This window comes from Hypanus sabinus, chromosome 8 (assembly GCF_030144855.1).
Source record: "Hypanus sabinus isolate sHypSab1 chromosome 8, sHypSab1.hap1, whole genome shotgun sequence".
Taxonomy (NCBI): Eukaryota; Metazoa; Chordata; class Chondrichthyes; order Myliobatiformes; family Dasyatidae; genus Hypanus; species Hypanus sabinus.
Window position 1 is genome coordinate 75,744,259 of NC_082713.1, and position 21,224 is coordinate 75,765,482.

General features: G+C 47.8%; 1 protein-coding gene across 1 annotated transcript; it reads right to left on the reverse strand.

Annotated features, from left to right (window-relative positions):
* Positions 1 to 1,620: 1,620 nt before the first annotated feature.
* gla (galactosidase, alpha) lies at positions 1,621 to 19,554 on the reverse strand. Its single transcript, XM_059977362.1, has 7 exons — positions 19,353 to 19,554; positions 16,288 to 16,462; positions 15,665 to 15,842; positions 14,452 to 14,543; positions 5,194 to 5,355; positions 4,878 to 5,075; positions 1,621 to 3,958 (listed from the first exon to the last, which is right to left on the reverse strand). The coding sequence occupies exons 1-7, from the start codon at positions 19,526 to 19,528 to the stop codon at positions 3,605 to 3,607; spliced, it is 1,335 nt and encodes a 444-aa protein (XP_059833345.1). The 5' UTR covers positions 19,529 to 19,554; the 3' UTR covers positions 1,621 to 3,604.
* Positions 19,555 to 21,224: the final 1,670 nt, after the last annotated feature.

A 21,224-nucleotide genomic window follows, 5' to 3' on the forward strand; every position in this document is an offset into this window, starting at 1 on the left:
CATTCTTTCTCCCCTTATCTAGTATCAAGGGTCAATTTGCCCAACACACAGGTAGATCTTCAAAACAGGACAGACCCACAAATTCCTAATTGTTAACCATTTCCTTGCTGCATCCATCTTTCGGACCCACACATCTCACCCATACACTTACCAATACAGTGACCTTGCCAACTTTGGGCTGCTTTGCTCCACAAGTGTTTCCCTCTGTTCATTCCTCCTTCTGAAACGTAAAACCTTTCATTGAAAAGTTTGAAACAAGGGAGCTTGATATGACTGTCACCCTTGTGTTGTCTCCCACTGATGCTACCAGACCTAGTCACATCCAACGTTGTGTGTATTGATTTAAGGAACTGGATAAGGGGTAGATCAGATTACTGTCAAAATCTATGAGCCTCAGGCTCAGTAAATTAAGGGTAGGGCTGAGTAATGGTCTTTGAATTCAAAAAAGTCAATGGCAATGAACCAAAGTTAAGATCAAGGGCCTTTGAATTTCAGATTTCAAATGTGGTGTCTCAAATCACCAAATGCACCAGTCTGAACCGATATAGAACAGGGCACATGGAGCCAGCAGCACTTTGAAATAGGGAAGCTGCTGTTAGACAAAGCCAAGACACCAGAGCACAAGGCTGTTTTGTACAGAATGTATTCTGCTGCTTTTGCCTTCTAGTAGGATTTCCATTCTATAACTTTTTTATGGTAATAATTAAAGGACTTATCAATTCCTACAGTGAGATCTCTTATGCACAATGATAAAAGCACAGATGTTGATGGATACAGCCAGGACCCCTCTTAATGCATGTGTGGGGAATAAACGATAACCACGTCTTGACTCATCCAAAAGCCAGTCGCGCCACAGTGTAGCATTACCTCCTAATCAAATGGTCCCAATTAGTTTTGACTACTTGGCAGTTTTCAGAATGGAATGTGAATCCGAGCTCTATGGATTGAGAGGACAGATAAGGCCTGGGTCACTGTGTTAATGAACAAGCCTCTGGATTCAGAGACTCCAGCAGAACTTGAGTGAGTCACTGTGGGTAGAGATTTCTGAAGAGTACTTGGTGTCCTATGGTAAAGAATAAGCTGATTGTTTGGGAATCCTGATGTAGCCAATTCCCATGTTCCCTTTGATACCCCCAGTTCCTGGTGATCGCATTTCCAGCTGGATTCTGGTTCCTACACGACTTTCAAACTCTCCTGCTTTTTGCTGCACTGCTTTGAAACTCACTGAGCTCACTAGAAAATTATACTGCTGTTCCGTTTAACATCGTTAAAAATACTGGATTGAAAGTGTGTTGTCGCATTATTGGCAAATAATATCAAAACAGTACGGGGAACCTAGCCCAGCACCGGTGTTGGATTAATGGAGTTCTATTGTATTGAGAATTTAAAGTCTGCTTATCAAATGAGGTTTGCACTATCTCATAAATGACCCATCCAGCTTTGAAAGAGTTTGCAGCTCTCATACTGGAACTCTTCGATCCACACAAAACCAGAGTAGTGGTAGGCTACCCTGCTTTCCCGGGGCTCGTAAGAGGGCGAGGAAACCTCTCCTTGCACTGTAAAGATGAATGGGTTATCTGAGATAACATTCTTAAACAAATAAAACTCAAGACAAGAATGTAAAATTCAATAAAACGTTTATTACATCATAGATAATTGGCTTTGTACAGAAGACTAGAACCCAAGTTGCTGCTTACTGAATTGTGAAGCAGATTTCATGGCCAAATGGCCCACACCTGCTTCTAGCTCATGTCCTGATGTGAGAATTGTTAATCTCTTCTCACCTTGTTACTGCAAATCAATTATAGATCTATTGCAAAATATATTCTTCAATAAAAGAGAAATCAGTTATGGCAAAAATCAACTGGGAAAAAAAATCACACTTGTCAGTAAGTAAATACTCTGTGGGGCAGCAGGAACCCAGGGAGCACTTGTGGTGTGGGTGTGGGAGTCAGGAGGGGGGTTGACAAGGGAGATGCAGGGAATCTCCATGCATTGAGCTCTGTCCACGGAACCATACTGTCTCAGACGGGCAGCTTCTGATGGTTGGGAAGAGTTAAGACAGTTGAATGAATTGGGTCAGTCTTGCACAGGAACCTGCAAAGCTGACAGCCCAACCTAGAAGACTATGGGGCAAAAAGAATGTGATAGTTCAGCCCTGGTCTGCTCAGAGACTGGTGAGCAATCCTTTGTGTTTAACAGTAGCTCTGCCATAAACACATAGATAAGCATACTTGGACCCTAACTGTCAGCAGAACCAGCTCAGGGATAAAGATAAAAATCATTGTACAAAGAGACTCCCAGCCACACACTGTCCAGTGGGGAATACCAGGGGACAACAGGACAGGATCCCATACACATGCACGCACACGTACCCTCCCAACATCAAGGGTCAGCACCTGACCTCTTGGGAAGCAGGATGTTCAGGGTGAGGTTGTTATTGATAGAACGAGAGGCAGAGTTCCGTTCCAGTTACAAAACCCAGACTGCAGGAGAAGCAGGCGCTGCACCTTTCCGCTGGGAAAGTGACCGGGAGCTGCTGCAGCCGACCTTTCCGCAGGGAAACCTCATTGAAAGTGACCGGGAGCTGCTGCAGCCGACCTTTCCGCAGGGAAACCTCACTGAAAGTGACCGGGAGCTGCTGCAGCCGACCTTTCCGCAGGGAAACCTCACTGAAAGTGACCGGGAGCTGCTGCAGCCGACCTTTCCGCAGGGAAACCTCACTGAAAGTGACCGGGAGCTGCTGCAGCCGACCTTTCCGCAGGGAAACCTCACTGAAAGTGACCGGGAGCTGCTGCAGCCGACCTTTCCGCAGGGAAACCTCACTGAAAGTGACCGGGAGCTGCTGCAGCCGACCTTTCTGCAAGGAAACCTCACTGAAAGTGACCGGGAGCTGCTGCAGCCGACCTTTCCGCAGGGAAACCTCACTGAAAGTGACCGGGAGCTGCTGCAGCCGACCTTTCCGCAGGGAAACCTCACTGAAAGTGACCGGGAGCTGCTGCAGCCGACCTTTCCGCAGGGAAACCTCACTGAAAGTGACCGGGAGCTGCTGCAGCCGACCTTTCTGCAAGGAAACCTCACTGAAAGTGACCGGGAGCTGCTGCAGCCGACCTTTCCGCAGGGAAACCTCACTGAAAGTGACTGCAGGAAACATTTTCCCACAGCAGACGTAGATAAAACCAGAGGATGTAGTTTGGCATAAGGGATAAGAGTTTCAAAGATGAGCTAGCGTGAGCCTTCTTCACCGAGGGAGAGAGAGATGTGAGTACCCAGGGTGCTTGCCTAAGAGAGTGGGTGAGTGATTATCAACATTAAAGTCTTGACGAACACTTGAATCAGCTAGACATAGAAGGCTATGGATCAAGTGCCGGAAAAACGAACAACTAGGAATGGTTAGCATGGATGACTAGGGCTGAATGGCCTGTTTCATTGCTATATGACTCTATGGGACCATCCCTGCAACTCATAACCATTCCAAAACCCTGTCCCCAGCACCAACACTCTCGATTCTGTATCTCATACACAATGTGTGCATTCTCATATCAAATTCTACACCATTAATAAAGACTTGGCCAGGTCACGGTGTGAGAAGAGGCAACGTTTGTTACTGCTGCTGTAGGGCAGTCATCTTCACAACCTCACTCTTGTGTCTGTGACGGCGCCGCAGCGATTGCACCTTGAGTGACGGCTTCGAGCTATGGGGGAAAACGGTGAAGAGGACAGTGCCGGTGGGGTTCACCCAGAAGTCCACCACAGATGACCGGCTCTTGATTCCCTGGAACTGGACATCAGGAAGGATCTCTGTGACCAGGCATTTCTCCTTGCAGGCTTTGCCCTCGTCCAGTCCGAACATGACGATGGGGAACTTCTCTGGGCCACCGATCTCTGCCCAGTTGATGATGGCATAAGCAAAGCCCCCGCCCGCCAGCGGCCGCGACCACAGATCAAAGTTGCCTTGCTGAAAAGAGAACGTGAAACAGTCAGAGATCTCTCAGGTGCTTCTATCATTGACAGTGCTGGAGAAAGGGAGCAACTCGTATCCAAACCTCACGTATTGCAGTTCTCCATCACAGATAAAACCATCATCTCAGAATCAAACCTTTCAAAATGGAGATCACTGTAAATCAGAGCTGTGACGTTATATTGGGTAGGTCTGCCTTGGACCATCGTGTAGCGTTCTGGATAACTCATCTATAGGCAAGGTGTGTTTACACTGGAGGGGGCGGAAGAGGAGATACAGCAGCTCTGAAGGAATTTATCTGTGGGAAGAGATTGAATGGGGTGGGCTTGTTTATCAGGGAGTGCAGAAGGCTGAGGGAGAAAGAGTGAGAGAAAGGAGGAGGAGAGGAGGGGAGGGGGAGGAGGGGAAGGAGGTTGTAAGGGGATCTGAGGAACTCTCTACACAGAGAGTGGTTGATATATGGAATGGTGGTGGTGAGTCAGATACAAAAGTCTGGGTTGAAGGTCCATTTAGTCGATCACTTGAATAGGCCAAGATAGCAGGACAAAGACCTATTGCAGACAAATGTGATAACTGTAATGGGTGTGGCATGAACATGATGGTCTGAAGAGCCTCTTCCTGAGCTGAGACCACTCGATCAGCTAGCCCTCATTCCATTTCAAGATTTTTACTCACCTACTCTCTGACCTCGTCCTCCATCCCCACCCCCCCCCCCCCCCCCCACCCTTGGGCAGCTATGACTGAATGATGATTGCAAACAAGACAAGATTTCACAGCAGAGTCTAGTTCCTCAGCACAAACCCAGGTTTCCCCAAAAAGTGTCCTGATAATCACAACTATCTAGCCAGCCACTGGCAGACTGGGGAGAGGGACTTGATATAAACCCATGGAAAGGAAAGGGAGGCCTGGCACTCACCTTGGTCACGCGATGACCTTGGATTCCCAGAGGGTCCTGGTTAATGGCGATGACAAACGGGTTCTGAAGCAGTGCCTTGGACTCGGGGTTGAGGTTGCGAAGGTCATTTGACATCAGCAGAGGGGCTGCCATGATAGCCCACAGTGCCATCTGGGTCACCTGCTGGTTCCTGCTCAGCCCAAAGTTACCAATGACAAGCTGTCCAAGCAAAGAGAGAAGTCAGATACCACATGATGGGGCACCTCCACCAGCCCGAGCTCAGTCACCCATTGACAACTGCGTCTTTACCTGGGATCACCGTTGGCCACGTACTCACCATATCTGGGTCGTTCCAGCCACCAGGTCCTGCCACAGACTGAATCACATTCTGGTGTGTGGCTGTCCAACTAATGATGCTTTTCAGTGAGCTCCACGAGTCACTGATATCAATGTAGTTCCTCCACTGGTTGCAGTGATTCTTGATGTCCGTGTAATTGGGCTGGAAAAGGGAGAGATTTACCAGCAGAATCAGACACTCGCATTTGCACCCTAACTCATTTCACACACTTCGCTCCCTTCCTGACCTGGTGCCGCTTGTACCAAAAGATGAACTCTCGACCTCACAATCCATCTCGTCATGGCTTTGCAACTGACGGTCCATCTGCGTCCAGTCTCTCTGGAGCAGACCATCTCCTGTGCGTCCAGTCTCTCCGGAGCAGACTGTCTCCTGTGCATACAGTCTCTCCGGAGCAGACAGTCTCCTGTGTGTACAGTCTCTCTGGAGCAGACCGTCTCCTGTGCGTCCAGTCTCTCCGAAGCAGACCGTCTCCTGTGCGTCCAGTCTCTCCGGAGCAGACAGTCTCCTGTGCGTCCAGTCTCTCCGGAGCAGACAGTCTCCTGTGCGTCCAGTCTCTCCGGAGCAGACCGTCTCCTGTGCGTACAGTCTCTCCGGAGCAGACAGTCTCCTGTGCGTACAGTCTCTCCGGAGCAGACAGTCTCCTGTGCGTCCAGTCTCTCCGGAGCAGACAGTCTCCTGTGCGTCCAGTCTCTCCGGAGAAAACCGTCTCCTGTGCGTCCAGTCTCTCCGGAGAAGACCGTCTCCTGTGCGTCCAGTCTCTCCGGAGAAGACCGTCTCCTGTGCGTCCAGTCTCTCCAGAGAAGACCATCTCCTGTGCGTCCAGTCTCTCCAGAGCAGACAGTCTCCTGTGCGTCCAGTCTCTCCGGAGCAGACCATCTCCTGTGCGTCCAGTCTCTCCGGAGCAGACCGTCTCCTGTGTGTCCAGTCTCTCCGGAGCAGACGGTCTCCTGTGTGTCCAGTCTCTCCGGAGCAGACGGTCAGTCTGCGTCCAGTCTCTCCGGAGCAGACCGTCTCCTGTGCGTCCAGTCTCTCCGGAGCAGACTGTCTCCTGTGCGTCCAGTCTCTCCGGAGCAGACAGTCTGACTGGGCGCCAGTCTCTCCGGAGCAGATGGTCTGCCTGCCCGCCAGTCTCTCTGGAGCTGACTGTCTCCCGTGCACCAGTCTCTCCAGAGCAGACGATCTGTCTGCATGCCAGTCTCTCCGGAGTCGACTGTCTCCTGCACAGGGTTCTGCTCAACAGGAGCAGCCACGGCCAGGGTTCAGTCCTGTCCTCAGCTGCTGTCTGTGTGGAGGTTGCATGCTCTCCCTGTGCTGGAAGGCCACGGCCTGGACTGTTAACTCTTCCTGCTGGCTGATGCTGTCTGCTTTTTTGCCAAAAGGTTTTATACCATTAGTCACGTCAGAGAAAGTGCAGCAAGGTTAGGTGATAAACACACCCCGGTCAAAGGTCAGGACGTGACCTCACTGTACATAGTGAGATACGGCATGGAAATAGGCCATTTGGCCCATCAACTCCAGGCTGACTATCAACCACCTATTTACATTAATCCTACACTGACACCATTTTTAAAAATTCTCTCCACGTTCCCATTCAATTTCGTCTCCCTCAGATTCTACTCCATACTCACACACAGGGAGCAATTTGCAGCAACCCATTACCCCCCACCCACACACCACCAGCTTGAACGTCTTTGGGATGTGGGAGGGAACTGGAGCACTTAGGGGAAAGTACGTGGTCAGGAGAGAATGTAAACTTCACACAGACAGCCCCCGAGCTTTGGATTGAACCTGGTTCTCTGGAAACGTGAGGGAGCTGCTCGTCCAAGCCCGGCAGGGAGAGAGCTCACCAGTGCATGGTCATCTAGTGTTCCACCTCAAAAACCACCACTAAATTCATCAAATACTTCTCTTACACAAATCCGTGCTAATCCACCGAATTTTCCAATTATGTCATCCCATTCCCCCTCCCCCTCTACTAATGTTAGGCTACCTGGTCTGTAGACCAGTTTCTCTCATTGCTTTGATTTTTTAAATTTAAAATATTATAGCGGGATTATATTTGCTCCCATTTCCCAGTCTCCAGGAACTGAACATGATGTATAAAGTTTAAGGATGACAACCAATTGTTCACCATGTCTACCTCCGGTAGGACTCTGGGAGGTGGTATTACCATCAGAAGGAACTAATTCTGCCTTCGCCACTGTCAAGGAAGCCAGTCTTCAGCCTATTCTATTTGATATCTCAAGAGCAATCCCAAAAACCTCCACTAAGTTCATCACACAATTCTCTTACACAAACCCATGCTGACTTTGCTTAATCCACTGATTTTGTTTTAAGGCTGTAAGACACAGAAGCAGAATTAGGCCATTCAGCCCATCAAGTCTGCTCTGTCATTCCATCATGGCTGATCCCAGATCCCACTCAACCCCGTATAGCTGCCTTCTCCCCATGTCCTTCGATGCCTTCACCAATCAGGAAACTATCAACTTCCGCTTTAAATATACCCACGGACTTGGCCTCCACCGCAGTCTGTGACAGAGCATTCCACAGATTCACCACTCTCTGGGTAAAAAATTCCTCCTTACCTCTGTTCTAAAGGGTCATCCCTCAATTCTGAGGCTGTGGCCTCTAGATCTGGATACCCCTCACCATAGGAAACCTCCTCTTTACATCCACCCTATCTAGTCCTTTCAACATTCAGTAGTTTTCAATAGGATCCCCAGCACTCTTCTAAATCCCAGTGAGTACAGGTCCAAAGCCACCAAAACCTTCTCATATGTTAACCCCTTCATTCCTGGAATCATCCTCATGAACCTCCTCTGGACTCTCTCCAATGACAACACATCCTTTCTGAGATATGGGGCTCAAAACTGTTGACAATACTCCAAGTGCGGCCTGACTAGTGCCTTATAAAGCCTCAGCATTAACTCCTTGCTTTTATATTCTATTCCCCTTGAAATAAATGCCAACGTTGCATTTGCCTTCTTTACCACAAACTGCAACATAACCTCTGTGAGTCTTTCACAAGGACTCCTAAGTCCCTCTGCTCCTCTGATGTTTGAGCCCCATGTGTGGCACCTTATCAAATGCCCTCTGAAAATTCAAGTAATTGACATCCACTGCCTGTCCTTTGTTCACCCTGCTTGTTACTCTAAAAGATTTGTCAAACAAGGTTTCCTTTACAGAAACCATGCTGACTCTGGCTTATTTCATCATTAGTCTCCAAGTACCCGAAATCTCATCCTTAATGATAGACTCCAATTCTTTCCCAACCTCTGTGGTTAGCCTAACTGGCCTATCATTTCCTTTCTTTTCTCCTCCTCCCTTCTTAAAGAGTGGAATGACATTTGCAATTTTCCAGTCCTCTGGAACCATGCCAGAGTCAAGCGATTCTTGAAAGATCATAACCAATGCATCTGCTATCTCTTCAGCAATCTCTCTCAGGACTTTGGGATGTAGTCCATCTGGTCTAGGTGACATATCCACCTTAAGACCTTTCAGTTTGGCTAGCCCTTTTCCCTTTGTATTGGAAATGGACTCACTCCTGCCCCCTGACACTCAGGGACCTCTGGCACGCTGCTACTGTCATCCACACTGAAGACAGATGCAAAGTACCCATGAAGTTCATCTGCCATTTCTTTGACCCCATCACTACCTCACCAGCCTTATTTTCCAGTGGTCCAACATTAACTCTCACCTCCCTTTTACTCTTGATATAACTGAAAAAACTTTTGGTATTATTGCTTCATATTTCATCTTTTCCCTTCTTATAGTTTTCTTAGTTGCCTTTTGTTGGAGTGTAAAAGCAGCCCAAGTATCCAATTTCCCACCCACTTTTGCCACCTTTCTGCCCCTTCCTTGGTTTTTAGACTGCTAAGTTATCACATTCTCCCCAGTACCGATGTTAAATGATTAATTAATATTACACCAAGGTATCAATTTAAAAGTCAAAGCAAGTGAGGGCAGCTGGTGTACAGCAGACACTATGGGACCAGTGTACCCCAGTGGTGGCACTGAAAGTCCATGCCCTCGAGTTAGCCAAGCTGTTTCCGTGGTTACAACATGAGCAGAATTTCATGCAGGGGATCGCCCAGGTAAGCCTCAAAGACAAAGCACAGGCAGTTGGCTAATTGCAGTACAGCCAATGCTCGATTGTCAGCAGAATGATGGGGGTGGGGGGAGGGGAGGCGTCATCAACAGCTCTACAAGACAGCATGTATTCAACAATAACCTGCTCACCAGAGCCAAGCTTGGGTTTCACCAGGACCACTGGGAAATAGACCTCAAACCTGGACCAGACAGGGAAATGTGAGAGCAGAGGTGAGAGAGACTTGGCTTTAACACCAAGGCAGTGTTTGACTAAGTTTGGTAAAGCTGAAGTCAATGTGCATCCCAGGGGAAATTGTTCCAGTGGCTGGAGTTACACCTGGAAAAATGGTTGGAGATTGAGCCTGAGTGATTCCCAGGATTTCACTCAGGCACCAGTGTCCTGGGACCAGCTACATCAGCAATTGCTAATCAGATGTGGAGATATTCAACAATGAAGCATGATCCCTTAACTCTACTTGTAACTCCTTGCCAAATGAAGCAGCCCACATCTGCACGCTGGAAGACCAAGTCAACATGCAGATTCGGGCTGATGAGTGACAAACAACATCAATGCCACATGAGTCTGGGGGTAAGGACCATCTCCATTGAGAGAATCTAACCATTTACCTTTGACACTCAATGGAGCTGACGACTGTGGGACTCTGGTACTGACAAGCAGACAAGACTTGGGGCAGAGTAATCATGATCATATTGAATGGTAGCATAGGTTTGATGGGCCAACTGGCCTACTCCTGCTCCTATTTCTCAAGCACTTACATTACTGTTCCTAAGTACCACCATCAGTATGCTTGGGGAAGGAGGGGCACTAATTACAAAAGAAAATCAACTCAACCACACACATAGATACAATGGCTACAAGGGCAGTCCAGAGAGGAGGTACACTGGGCTTAGTGACTCCTTCCTGACACCTTGAAACGCTTCCACTATCTACAGATCACAAAGCAGGATGTGATGGACTTGCCTGGATGCCCTTCAACTCTCAAGAGATCATCATCATTCAGGCTAAGGCAGAACTCCATTACCCTACGCATTCACTGCCTCCACCACTGGTACACAGAAGCTGCAGTGTACACCACCTACACAATGCACTGACAGCATCTTCAGACCCACAGCCTCTCCTATTCTCCCACTGAGGCAGCTACTTAGAAGCACTGCCACCTTCAGGTTCCCCTTTGCATCACACCCCACCTGACTTGGAGATACAGAAACAGCCCTTCATTATCACTGGCTCCAACTTCTGGAATTCCCGCCCTCCCCAACATCACCTCCACAGGAACACCTTCACCAGGGGCCTGGCTCACCCCCACCTCCTCAAGGGCAATAAATGTTGGGCAGATCCCAAAAAATGATTAAAAGGTCCAACAGCTCAAAGGAACAAACTGTATTTTTAAATCATTAGTGAAATATCAATGCAGAATGGATGGGCTGCAGTTGTCAACTGGAACCAAGTTGGATTGGACACTGATCTGCAGCATACTTAAGTTTGCTGACAACACCGCAGTCATCGGCTGAATCAAAGGTGGTGACGATCTGGCTGAGTGGTGCCACAACAATCTCTCAGTCAGTGTCAGTGAAACCAAAGAGCTGATTATTGACTATAGGAGGAGGAAGCTAGAAGTCTAGGAGCCAGTCCTCATCAGGGAATCAGAGATGGAGTCAGCCAGTAACTTTAATTCTTTGTCTCATATTTTCAGAGGATCTGTCCTGGGACCAGGGACCTGGACGTAAGTGCCATTACAAAGAAAGCACAGCTGCACCTCTGCTTTGTTCGAAGTTTGCACAGATTCAGCATATCGTCTAAAACTTTGACAAACTTCTGAAGATGAACAGTGAAGAGTACCCTGACCAGATGCATCACAGCTGGATAGAGAAACATTAATGCCCATGAATGCAAAAGCCTACAGAAGGTAGTGCATACTGCCCAGTCCATCACAGGAAAATCCCTACCCACCATTGAGCACATCTACAAGGAACACTGCCACAAGAAAGCACCATCCATCGTCAATGGCCCCCACCATCTTGGCCCTGTTATCTCCTTGCTGCTACCATTGGGAAGAAAGTATAGGAAACTTAGGTCCCACAACAACAGTTAGGAACCCTTCAACCATCTGGCTCCTGAACCAGGGAGGCTAACTTCACTCACCTCATCACTGAACTGATTCCACAATCTTGCATTAATGTTGAAGAGGTCTGACTCAATTCAAAGGTTTGTGGTGTTACAAGGAACCAGCACTAATAGATGTGGAATAGAGTCAATATATTATCAGAAAACAACAGAATTTATTAACAGTCAAGCAGAAACATAGAAAATTAAACAACACGGAAGTTAACAGCGCTGTGTCTATAGCTCCCAAATGGTTAAACTTGGAAACAATTTTTAACAGAGTCTTATTGAAGCACAGTCTCAGAATGACAGTTCAGAAAGTTTCAGGGATTCACGGGGTAACTGAGAGGAGAGACTTTTGGATTCGAAGTCTAGTGAAGAGACGATCTTGAAGATTCAAAATACAGTCGGCCCTTCATATCCGCGAGGGATTGGTTCTGGGACCCCTTGCGGATACCAAATTTGGCAGATGCTCAAGTCCCTTATTCAACCTCTCTCAATGTGGTGGATCTTAGGACCCAGCAGAACCCCAGACCTTATTTAACCTGTTAATACGGTGGACATTAGGACCCAGCGGCAGAGATCTCAATCCACAGTGTTTCTGTTCATGAAAATAATCACGATAATGATTGAAAATAAAAAGGAAATAATAAACGATCGGAAAGAGATGAAACACCATCGGTCATTGGAAAAGCGTTAGGCTATGTCAGTCAACGATCGGAACAAAGGATAAAGTGAGAAAGGCTCTGCCCCGATGAAAGCTACAATTATCACTAAGCAACGCAGTGGTTTAATTATTGGGTTTTGGGTTTTTGCTCGTCCACATTGACCCGACATGGTGGAGAGCGCACTCGGGAGCAATCTGCCCAGGGCTGAAACATACGTTCTTAAGTGTTTTATATGCATAGAAAGGTAAAATATATACTATATATGAAGACAAACATTTGACTAACTGATGCTAAATAATACCGGATGTACCTGTTCTGACTTACTTAGTAAGAGAACATCCGATTTTTTTCGATCCCGATCCATGATAACCCACGCACATCCTCCCGTATACTTTAAATCATCTCCAGATTACTTATAATACCTGATACAATGTAAGTGCCATGTAAGATAGTTGTTATACTGCATTATTAAATGACAAGAAAAAAAAGTCTGTACATGCTCGAACAACAAGTGCTGGAAGAGCACTTCCGGGTTTTCTCGATTCGTGGTTGGTTGAATTCGCGGATAAGACTGCACAGCGAAGAAGCAAGTCTTGCAGAGATACGCCAAAAACGGCCACCGTACCATTCCAAAGGTGGTTCGGCAGAGACACACAGTACCTCTCGAGCACTGATCTCACAAAGCAGCCACCGTACCTTTACAGAGGAAGCGAGGTCACGAAGAGGTCTGTTTCAAAGAGTCTACGAAGAGTCCATACAAAGTCAGAATTTCACCACGTAACTGACAGGAGAAGTCCCTTTTCCAGGAGTGGTCACCACAAACCCGAGACCTTGCAGGGATTCACCAAAGTGGGTGCCAAAAACCCACGTTTGAATTATCCAGTTCCACAACATATGAAGCAACTCCAACAGTGATTTGCCACAGGGTTGCCTTCATTGAATTACCACACCCAGACAAAGGTTAGGTCACACGTGGTACTCGCAAAGGTTTTCCCTCACCAAAGAACCCACTCCTATGGATTAACTATGTGACAATCACGCTCTCATATTCGAATGGAAACATGAGCTACTTGGAGAGAGTCCAAATGGTGATCTCTTTGTCACTAGCTTTCTTCTGTTTCAAACCTTCCTCTCTGCTCTTCTCTGCAACTGCCTCCAGCTGCAGCAACTGTGAGAGTCATACTCTGGATCGACCCTTCGGGTTACTGAAAGCTTAAACCAGCGACCGACTCACTGGTGTCTTTCACTGACAGAATCCATGCTCGACTCTCCGGAGCAATCTGCGCTGCTCCCTTTATACTGTTGGGGTAGGCCATCGCATGACACTCACAGAAACAGTCACAGATTCCCAGTACATCACGTACCGTCCCAGGTGTTGAAACCGGGGTTCGTGACAGTGGGGTCAGCGATGCAGGAGAGGAACTGCCTTCCTTGCGCTGACCAGTCAAAAGAATCACATTGTTCACAAGATCCTGAAATTCTGCCACCACCATTCCAAATATCTGCACTACATAGGGTAGCTGGGACTCTCCGAACTTCTGAGCTATTGATACTTGGCACAGCGGGCAGCACAAGAGATGGAGCCAGGGCCTCATAGCACCAGAGACCAGGGTTCAGTCCTGCCCTCAGCTGCTGTCTATGTGGAGGTTGCACATTCTCCCTGTGACCACGCAGGCATCCAGGCAACATCCTGGCCAATCTCCTCTGAACTCGTTCCTTCACAACCACATCCTTCTTGGAGCATGACTATTCTAGGAGTGATCTAATAATTGTTTTGTAACATTGAAACATAGCTTTCCTATTTTTACATTCTCTACTCTCACCTATGAAGGTAATGACGCATAAACATTCTTCACCACCCTGACCACCGATGTTGCCACTTCTAAGGTCTCTTTGTTTGTCGACACTCCCTAGGACCCTGCCATTTGCTGTGTACATTCTACTCCCATTTAACCTCCCAAGATGCTCTCATGGGATTACATTCCATCTGCAAGGGTGTTGTGTGTGGACTGTGAAGACCAAATATTGGGGAAGGAGTGGTCATAGAGGATGAGGGTAAGGGTAGATCTGGTGCCTTCTGCCCCTCACTCACTGCAGGTGTCATTGGTCAACAGTATGGCCTATTAGCCTTGCACTAATGGCCCACCAGACAGCTGTGTGACAATCAGAACATCAAGGGAAACTCAAAGAACCCATGAACATTTTCCACCTCGCAGACCGGAGGGACAACAAGCGCCTTTCTGTTCCAGGACGAGTGACAGTGGGTGCAGTCAGGGCTTGTGTCCCTGATCCTACCTTGGTGCAGTGGGAGAGCAAGGGAGTGAGAAAGCGGGAAGCCTGGCTGGCAGGCCCTACCTGCTGAAAAGGCCGGAGGTATAAAGGCCACTCACAGGAGTATACAATACTTCGGCCCGTCCGATTCAAGGCCAGAGACATGTTCTTGTAACCTGAAAATACAGAGGACAGAGGTTAAACCCGAAATGCCCTTCTACCTCCGGTTACAGTGACACCATGGCCACGTTCCGTTGGGCTGATAATCCCTCAGCGCTACAGACGAGTGGCTGTTGTTACGTACCCCGTAACTGGGTCACTTACCAGCAAAGATAGAGAGGTCCATTGAAGTCTGATGGTACAATTTTTAACAGTATTTACTGATAAAAATACACAAAAATAATATCAATGCATACAGATAATATACGTCGTCAATACTACATCTAAAAGCGCAGGTATAATAATCAATAAGAAATAGCTCTATCGTTGTCTAGGGGATAACGTATTGTCCGATGGAAATGTAAAAGTCACTTTAGTTCATTCAGGCTGCAGCCTTTGGTTGGAGAGAGAGACGATGTTTTTAGAATTTACCCGTTTTCCTTTTTATGATGTCGATCCTACAAAATGTCGTCAGTGGTGATCTCTTCTTTAGCTAAGCCGTCTTCCATGGTAAGGCATCAATCCCGGGCAACGGGAAAGGACACACGTGGGCCTTCCACCGGCTGTCGCTATTAAACACTGTCACGGGATTTCCAGCATTTCTCCTGGTGCGTCTAAAGGGGTTGTTCCCCAGACCCTCTTTTATCCTGACTCACAGGGTCTCAGATGTCAATCAGGTCGGGATGATGCAATCCCTCAACCAGTCCACTCTGTTCATTGCCTGCGGGCTTCGATGAATAGTACAGTACTCAATACACAATTCCGTCTCCAAGAGATAATGGCCGTTATCCGTGGCTTTGTCTCTCGGAGGCCCAGGACACATTCCGAACCTTGAGGAATCTGCGTGTCTCTCTCTCATTTCCTGGGTCCCAGACCTGAATTAATAGCGATCTTGTGATTCTCAAAAAGGAGGGGGCTACTTTGTACCCTTCGGCCCCTCAGAGTTGGGGCACAGGAGTAACACTGTCTACACCAGAGCCCTGGACAGCAAGGGATGAGTTAACCCCAGAACCTCGTTACTCAGTTTAGATACGAGACAGTAGGCACAGGTTTCCAGGAGTCACGTCAATCATCCCTAACGTACTGAATCTCCCAGCAGGGACACCATTCCACATTGGCCCTCCTCCCCCCAACTCACCTTCGATCAGCAGGTCTATGTTAATGAAATTGCAGCCATCAAACTTCAGCAGGTCCACGCCCCACTCAGCAAAGGTCTTAGCATCCAGCTCGTAAAAGCCAAAACTGCCCGGATACCCGGCACAGGTATGGGTGCCCACATCCTGATAGATGCCCAGCTTCAGGCCTTTAGAGTGCACCTGCCTCGGGAGAAAGGGGGCAGGGTCAACACCAAGCAGGGGAGCAGCACAGTCGCACAGTTAGTTGAGTTGGAGCCCTACAGCGGCAGGGGCATGGGTTCTATCCAACCCTGGGTGCCATCTGTGTGCAGTTTGCACATTCTCCCAGCGACCACATGCCCTTTTCTCCCACATCCCAAAGACAGATGGGTTAGAGGGTCAATTGCCATTGTACATTGTGTGTAGGTGAGGGGCAGAATCTGAGTTCATGGGAATGCAGAGAGGACAAAATGGGATTCAGGTAGGATTAATTTAAGTAGGTGGTTGATGGTCAGTGGTCCTTTTAGACTGAGGGTCAAGGGGCATGTTTCCCTGTTGTATCTCTCTCTGATTCAAAACCTCATGGGCAGGCTAGAAAAGGGGTAGAGGGGCAGCATTGTGGGGTTAGCCCACCATTGGTACTCACATAGTCAGCCAGGTGTTTTATCCCGCTGGGGAAGCGCAGGGGGTCGGGCTGCAGGCGATTGTTACTGTCCCTCCTGGCTGCCAGCCAGCAGTCATCGATACAGACGTATTCGTAGCCAGCATCCTTCCAGCCCTCCACTGCCATGATGTCAGCCATCTGCATGTAGAGTTGCTCGCTGCAGCAGAGAGAGGGACATAAGACAAACTCAGTAGGTCACTCACAGAGTCCGTTACCTGGCACTGTGGAAAGTTACAGTGAACCCTGCAGCGAACATGGCGCTTAAGCTCCTCACAAAGCTTGGGCAGAGCTGCAAGCCAGCACTGCGTTGCCACTTTTGGTAAAAAGTGACCGTACCTGGTGAGAACTGTTAGGAGCATTCCCAAAGGCTTCAGAAATACTTCCAATAGAACAGAAGAGAAGCTTTATGTAAGCCAACTAACTTAGTTACAGTGGTGCTAGAAAGTTTGATAACCCTGCAGAATATTCTCAAATTCTGCATAAATATGATCTAAAGTATAATCAGGTATTCACGCGTCCAAAAACTGGATAAAGGGAACCCAATTAAATATATAACACAAAAATATTATATTTGTTCAGTTATTTATTGAGAAAGGATGATGCAATATTACACGTATTTGTTGGAAAAAGTTTGTGAACCTCTGGGGTAATGCCTTCCACGAAAGCTGCTTGGAGTCAGGTGTTCCAATCAACAGGATGAGATTAGAGGTGCAGGTCGGAGAGAACCAGAAGGTCAGGTTACTGACAGAGCCTGCTCTTCTCAAGAAAGATCTGTTTATGTGTACCAACTTTCAGAGGAAGAACTGTAGAGATGCATCAAGCTGGAAAAAGGCTACAAAAGCATTTCTAAAAGGCTGAGTGTTTGTCAGTCCACAGTAAGAGAAAGTGTCCACAAATGGAGGAAACTGCCCTCCCTAGGAGTGGGCATCATGCAAAGATCACACCAACAGCACAACGTGCAATGCTGAAGAGGTGAAAAAGAACCCAAGGGTAACAGCAAAAGGCCTATAGAAATCTCTAGAACTTGCTAAAGTCCCTGTTCACGTGTCCAACATAAGAAAAACACTGAACGAGAATGGTGTCCATGGAAGGACACCACAGAGGACCACTGCTCTTCAAAAAAAAAACATTGCTGCATGTCTCAAGTTTGCAAAAGACCACCTGGATTTTCTACAACACTTCCGGGGAAATGTTCTGTGGACAGGTGAGATGGAAGTTGAACTTCTTGGCAGAAATCCACATTGCTATGTTTGGAGGACAAAGGGCACTGCATACCAACACCAAAACCTCATCCCAGCTGTGAAGCACGGTGGACGAAGCATCATGGTTTGGGGCTGCTTTGCTGCCTCAGGGCCTGGACAGCTTGCAATCACTGAGGGAACAATGAATTCAAAATTGTAACAAGACATTTTACAGGAGAACGTCAGGGTAGCAGTCTGTCACCTGAAACTTAATAGAAGTTTGATAATGAAACAAGACAATGATCCAAAAGACAAGAGTAAATCAACAACAGAATGGTTTAAAAAGAAGAAAATTCATGTTTTGGAGTGGCCAAATCAAAGTCCTGATCTTAATCCTATAGAAATGTTGTAGAAGCACTTGGGTTCCTTTTCACCTCCTTCAGCATTGCAAGTTTTGTAAGGAGTAACGGCCAAGCTGATGTTCATGGCTGTTATGTACCCCTCGGGTTCGTTTTGTCTGTGGACTGTCACTTTAAAATGCCAGGAGAATGAGACTGACTTTTGGACACTGTCTGGGGGTGAGGGAGAGGGTGAGAGGGGAAGAGAGGGTGAGAGGGAGGGGGAGGGGGAGAGATATTTGATGTACAATGAAGGTTTATGGTTTCTCGTGACTTGTTTTGAATATACAAGGACACACAGACACACAGCTCAGAGTCAAGATGGATTCGGTCAATGGAAGAGTTGGTTGCTGGTTTGAACTTTCAGTAGCCCAAAAGGCGTGAGTTGAGATCGATCCAGAGTATTGATAAATAACTCTCAGGTTCTGCAACTAGAACAAGTTTGCAGAGAGGAGAGGAGAGGAGAGGAGAGGAAAGTCTGAAACAGAAGAAACCTAGTGACGAAGAGATCACTGTTTGGACTCTCTCTCCAAGTAGCCCGTGAGAGTGAAGTTTGTTTCCATTCAACTACGAAAGTGGGATTGTCACGTAGTTAATCCACAGGAGTTGGTTCTGTGGTGAGGGGAAACCTTTGTGAGTACCACAAAGTGTGTTTACCCTTTGCCTGGGTGTGGTAGTTCACTGAAGAAAGGCACCTCTGTGGCAAATCACTGTTGGAGTTATTTCGTATGTCATGGAACTGGATAAGTGGCTATCACGTTGTGTGTGGTTGGGGTAACATTGTGGAATCTACCGGTGCGTCGACCCTTGCCTTGGTGGTGGTTCCCTTGGAGATGGTCCCCTTTGTGATAAGCTACTGTTGGTGATAATCCACTCGAGGGTTCGGTTTGAGTATCCTGTGGCCACCACTTTGGGGTGCCCCGCAGCTGAAGACAGGTGTGGTACCACTTGTGTTGAAAGGATATTCATTGAGGATCACTGTCAGTGATACTTCGTGTGTGGTGTGGAACAACTTTGGAGATAAAACCCACTGCCATTGTTATTGCTATTGCTATTGTCGTGGAATCTGTGGGACATCGATGTAATTGCCTTCTCACAACATTCTCCTTTGAATTACAAATATCTCGCATTAATTAACCTGAGCATTTGAACTCAACTTTTCCTACATTCCATCGTAAGGCTGTATCATTTACCACCTAAGGTTAAAGAAGTTTGGGGAATTATATATTTAATCCTATATATCACTTCCTTTCCTGCTCAGTCATTAATTATTTCTCTGTCGGTACCTGCAACTTTTGTTTTACTATCCACAACTCTACTTGTTTTCTTCAAACTTCCGAATCAGCTCGCTTCTATTTTTGACGCAGTGATTTACTGATCTCCCAACCCCGATCCTGCGGAATACCTCTAGTTACAGACCTCCCTGTCAAAATCACCGCTGGCCTTTCCTCTGCGATCCACTCCTCACCTGATGCAGTTGTGGGGATCGCTCCGGCAGTCGACATTACACATGAACCTCTCCCAGTGCAGCCAGCCCATGACCGGGGTCCGGGCCAGCCCGTTCTCCAGCCCCCGGGTTCCCCGGAGCAGCGCCGACCCGGCGATCAGAAACCCGAGCAGCCAGCCACAACCCCTCCGCTCCATCGCCGCTCCACTTCCGCGAGAGTCAGCTGCCTGACTCGGCTGACTGACTGTGAAAAGAATCAATCAGAGCCTGCCCCCAGTTCAGACAGCCAATCGTCGATCGGGGGGCGGCGCCGGATCACTGATTGGTGACGGCTGAGTCTGCGAAAGAGCTGGAGTTCAGTAACTTTATGAAGTTGGTGTCAAGGGCGAGGAGTCATCGTCGCTATCTCCTGATTCCTTCCACCTCACCCGTTGAGATAAAATAACATCCTTGCTCCTCTCTCCTGCTCTCTATCCTCTTCTCCCACAGTCCACCTATCTCCTACCTCCATGCCCCGCGCTCTCTCCCATTCCCTCTCATCCACTCTTCCTCTTCACCTCCTGCCCTATACCCTTCACCTCTTTCTCCTTCCCCTGCTGTCTCTCTCATGTCCTCGCATCCTCCTCCAGCTCTCCCCTGCTCTCGACCCTCCCTTTCTCTGCTCCGACCTCTCGCCACTTCTCACCTCTTCCCCTCCTCTTTCCTCATTCACTTCTCCTGTCCCATTGCCTGGACTCTCTCCAATGGGGGAGATGATCGCACAGCTCTCAGCCCAGGCAGAAGTGGGGTATAAATAAGAGCAGAGTGATTTAACACTCCCGGTATGCTTCTTTAAGGCACAAATAACTTTCTAAAAGAGTGGGAGTGAAAGGTTTATAGTATGAGGAGCACTTGATGACTATGCGCCTGGAATTTTTAAGAATGGGGGAGGGGAGATCTCATTAAAACCTATCAAATGTTGAAAGGCCTAGATAGTGGATGTGGACAGGGTGCTTCCTGTAGAGTCTAGGACCAGAGGACACAGCCTCAGTACAGAGGGACGTCCATTTAGAACGGAGATGAGGAGGAATTTCTTCAGCCATTGGGTGGTGAACCTGTGGAATTCATTGCTACAGGAGGCTGTGGAGGCCAGGTCTTCGGATGTTAAGGTGGAGGTTGACAGGTTCTTGACTAGTCAGGCCATTAAAAGGTTACGGGGAGAAGGCAGGAGGATGGGGTTGAGGGGAAATGGTTCAGCTATGATGAAATGGTGTAGCAGACTCGATGGGACGAATGGCCTAATTATGCTCCTTTATCTTAGGGTCTTCTAATAAGGAGAATTTAAAGCCCTGATAGTATTGAATAGCAGAAAAGGCCCAGTGAACAAAACGGATTAGTCCTGCTGAAAGAGCAGAAGGGGAGCTGGATCAATCAAGTGTGAAAAGCATCCGTCGCCCATTTCCGGAGGTGCCAATTAGAGGTACCACAACTTTCCAAAGCTGTTCTGAAGATGCAGCAACCAAAGGCAGATAAAGTTAAACAAAATCTAAACTCAGGTAACACAGGAAAGCTACTGGCACAGAGGAGAGATTGGCTAATAACGGGAAAGAGTTGGGATAATGGGCCCTTTTTAAATCAGCAGTCAGTACATGGCAGGGGGATCGGTGCTGGGGACGCAGTTGTTACAGAGTTGGAAGGTCAGAACAATGTGGCAGAATCTGACCCTGATGGTTACAGATACAGATCTGGGACTTCAGGCTTCCCACCTTCTACCTGACTTTGACAGTGAGAAGAGGGCAAAGACCAGATGGAGGGTGACATTGATGATAGTACCTGTGTAGATACTGTCAATGGTAGGGAGGACAGTATCACACTGTGTCCACCCCTCCCTGCAGTCTCTGTGATCCTGTGTAT